Source organism: Triticum urartu, chromosome 4A (assembly GCF_056163025.1).
Source record: "Triticum urartu cultivar PI428250 chromosome 4A, HENAU_Tu73, whole genome shotgun sequence".
NCBI classification, from domain to species: Eukaryota; Viridiplantae; Streptophyta; class Magnoliopsida; order Poales; family Poaceae; genus Triticum; species Triticum urartu.
The window spans coordinates 309,100,743-309,103,669 of record NC_141876.1 but is presented as its reverse complement, the minus strand read 5'-3'; the positions used below and the strand labels follow the sequence as shown (position 1 = coordinate 309,103,669).

The window sequence follows — 2,927 nt, the reverse complement described above, 5'->3', positions numbered from 1 at the left end:
AAGAAGAAGGATAGCTTCATGAGTTCGTTCTGACTCCTAGCTTAGCTGGTAAAAGGACTGGAAATCCTAAAAAAGCGCCCTTTGAATCCACAACAGAACAATGAATGAATGAAATGAATGAATGTGGGCGGTCCCCAGACGACAAGTGTGTGATCAGAAGTGCAACGAAATGTACCGGTGGTTCGTGAAGCATCTGGCTTACCGGTCATCTCCCATTCCCGTCGTCGAGAGACTAAAAGAACTATAGCATGCCAGAAACGGGGAGTTGAGGTGGTTAGACCTATACCACGAAATGCTCCCATCGCTCCCGTGGTTCGCGAGAAGGAAAAAGGACTAATCTTTTGTTACATCTGGCACGAGATGAAAAAGAGAGAGCTTCGTCTATCGATGAACAGCAGATTGACGGAGCTCTTGGCATTGCTTTGTTTTTCTCTCCTTTCCTATCAGCGAGTTCCGATCCTTTTGTTCGAAATTTCTTCGTTCGTACCGAACCGCTTGCAGAATCAAATCCAGTTCCACAAGATCCTATATCAGCTATACATCCTCCTTGCATTTATGACGGATGGATCCTGGCGCTTTTGAAATATCCTATGCCAGTCGCGGGTTGTCCCAAGCTCAACGTAGGTTCGCAAGAGAAAAAGAGGGGGGTACCTTGTCTGTCGGTCGAAGAAGGCAACAAACAAGTGGAAGCAACCGATCCTTTGGTCATTCTACTCCTTGATGCCAATCTGTGCTTGCTGTCATGCTGGCAAAAGCGGGGGTTTCGGCCGGCTTTACCTACTATTGGATTTGAACCAATGACTCTCACCGTATGAAAGCGATACTCTAACCGGTTGTCACACAGGTTCTCGGCAACCGGTCTTCTCCACCGTCAACAATGTGGTGGCCAGCCGGGACATAGAGCGGAGGATCCAGATGGAAGTTCGCCATGGGAGCGGAGCACTCACGGTCCGCCGACACCGACGGCGAGTGCAGCGGCGAAGGAGGTGTTGCAGGCGGTGGAGTCGATGGAGTCTTGGGTCGGGGGTTGATGGGACTGGACGAGGGAGTAAATGTGGAAGTGCAAGGGAGGCCCAAGTTTGGTAAATGCAACGTCAGGGAGATATTCTCGCTGGAGGTCTCGGAAGTTGCAATGTTAGCGGGCTTTGGTTGCCACACCAAACCCAAGATCCGTGCAAATTTGTTGCAATCTTTTTTAACATGTACAACACTGGAGCAAGAGAGGCACCAGAGTTTGGACGTGCAAGTAGTAGCAAAATGTCCCTTTTCTAAGCAATTCCGACACATGTGAATTTCTGGAACCATTCCAGAAATCAAATCATCAAAATCCTCTCTGGCTTGTTTTGAAGAAGGAATATTAGATATTTCATCCACTGTTGCGAAGAAGACTTCGATCACCAGTCATGTGGTTAGTGCATCCACTGTCCATGATCCACTCAGAAGCCTTCGATGTCATACCCTATAGTGCAGTTGGGGGATAGGCTTCACCAAGAGAAGTGTGAAGCATAAATATTTGACGACCAAGTATATTATCAAAGTTTAGATCCTGGTTAGGGTAGATAGGATGTTTGTCAAGAAATCCTGGGACAAAATACATAGTTAGACCATTTTGGCAATTTATCTTGCATCCTGCAAGATGTTTTAGGTCTCCAGCATAAGCATCAGAAGCTTTTGATTTTCGGCTGGGGACCATTCCCTGCAAAAGAGAGTTAATTATTCTTAAACACCCACATCTTAAGGGGTGTCTTAGAAGCAACGAGTCTAAGTGCAGCATCTGAGAATTTAGGCTTTGGAGCCCTAGCAAATAGCATTGCAGGGGGTGAATAGTACTCATAAGAATAAGCAGAATAGTTCTTGGTCTTATGAACATAGCGGTTTGATGAAACACGCTCATATTCATAAGTCTGAGTATGGTTTCCCTGCAAAACATTGGTGTTAGGGTGACTCTGGTGAGTCCACTGTGTGTACGAAGCCTTTGATCTGGGGTTTGTCTTTTTCCCCGGTGGTTTCATGATGACATTCACAGGAAGCTTCTGAAGACAACTTTTGGGTACCCAGATCTTCTTCAGAGGTGGCCCATTCCTATAGTTAGTACCAATATTCCTGGCAAACACTTCACCATTTTGATTCTTAAACAGTTTATAGATTGCATCAAAGGATAATCGGGTTAGCACAAGTGAAGCCAGATAAGGTAGATGGATCCACTAAAGGACCCTTTGCAAAAACCCATGTGGTTTTGGGGTACTGCTCAGGCTTCCAGTACGAACCGTGAATGTTCATTTTCCTCTCGAACACAACACCCTCTTTCCTAGGGTTTTGGTTTAGAATCTGTTTCTTGACGACTTCACAAAGAGTCTGATGCCCTTTGAGCCTTTTGTACATCCCTATTTCAAGCAATGTCTTCAACCTAGCATTCTCATCAACAATAGTAGTGGTATCCTCATAAGGCGGGTTAGTTTCCACATGAGCAGTTGAAGACACAGCAACAGTAGCAGCAGCAGAACATTAAGCAACAGAGACAGCATTATCATGCTCAAACATTTTAAACCTGGTGGCTCAAAGTCTTCCTAAGCGGTACTGATCTGTTGAGCACGAAGTGACTCATTCTCCTTTTGAAGATCTTCATGAGACGCTCTCAGGTTCTCAAGTTCTTGCTTCCTTTGAAGATAATCATAGGAAAGCTTCTCATGAGTAGCTGAGAGTGTTTCATGACGACTTTCAAGTTCTTCGTACTTAACATGAAGAATTTTAATGTCTTCAATTAAGGACACACTACTAGGGAAAACCTTACACACAGAATCTTAGCAGTAGCGCTGGAGAAAATCATGCGCTACTGCTACTTAGTTGTAGCGTTTGTAAATAAACTGCGCTACTGCTACTTAGTAGAAGTGTTTGTAAATAAACTGCGCTACTGCTACGATTTTAGT

General features: G+C 44.9%; 1 protein-coding gene across 1 annotated transcript; it reads right to left on the bottom strand.

The window, feature by feature from the left end:
• Positions 1-280: 280 nt before the first annotated feature.
• LOC147975679 (uncharacterized) lies at positions 281-570 on the bottom strand. Its single transcript, XM_087520530.1, has one exon. The coding sequence runs from the start codon at positions 551-553 to the stop codon at positions 281-283; it is 273 nt and encodes a 90-aa protein (XP_087376656.1). The 5' UTR covers positions 554-570.
• Positions 571-2,927: the final 2,357 nt, after the last annotated feature.

Bases quoted from the DNA above. Each gene is read 5' to 3' on its own strand.
- LOC147975679 (XM_087520530.1), bottom strand. From the start codon at position 553: ATGCAAGGAGGATGTATAGCTGATATAGGATCTTGTGGAACTGGATTT.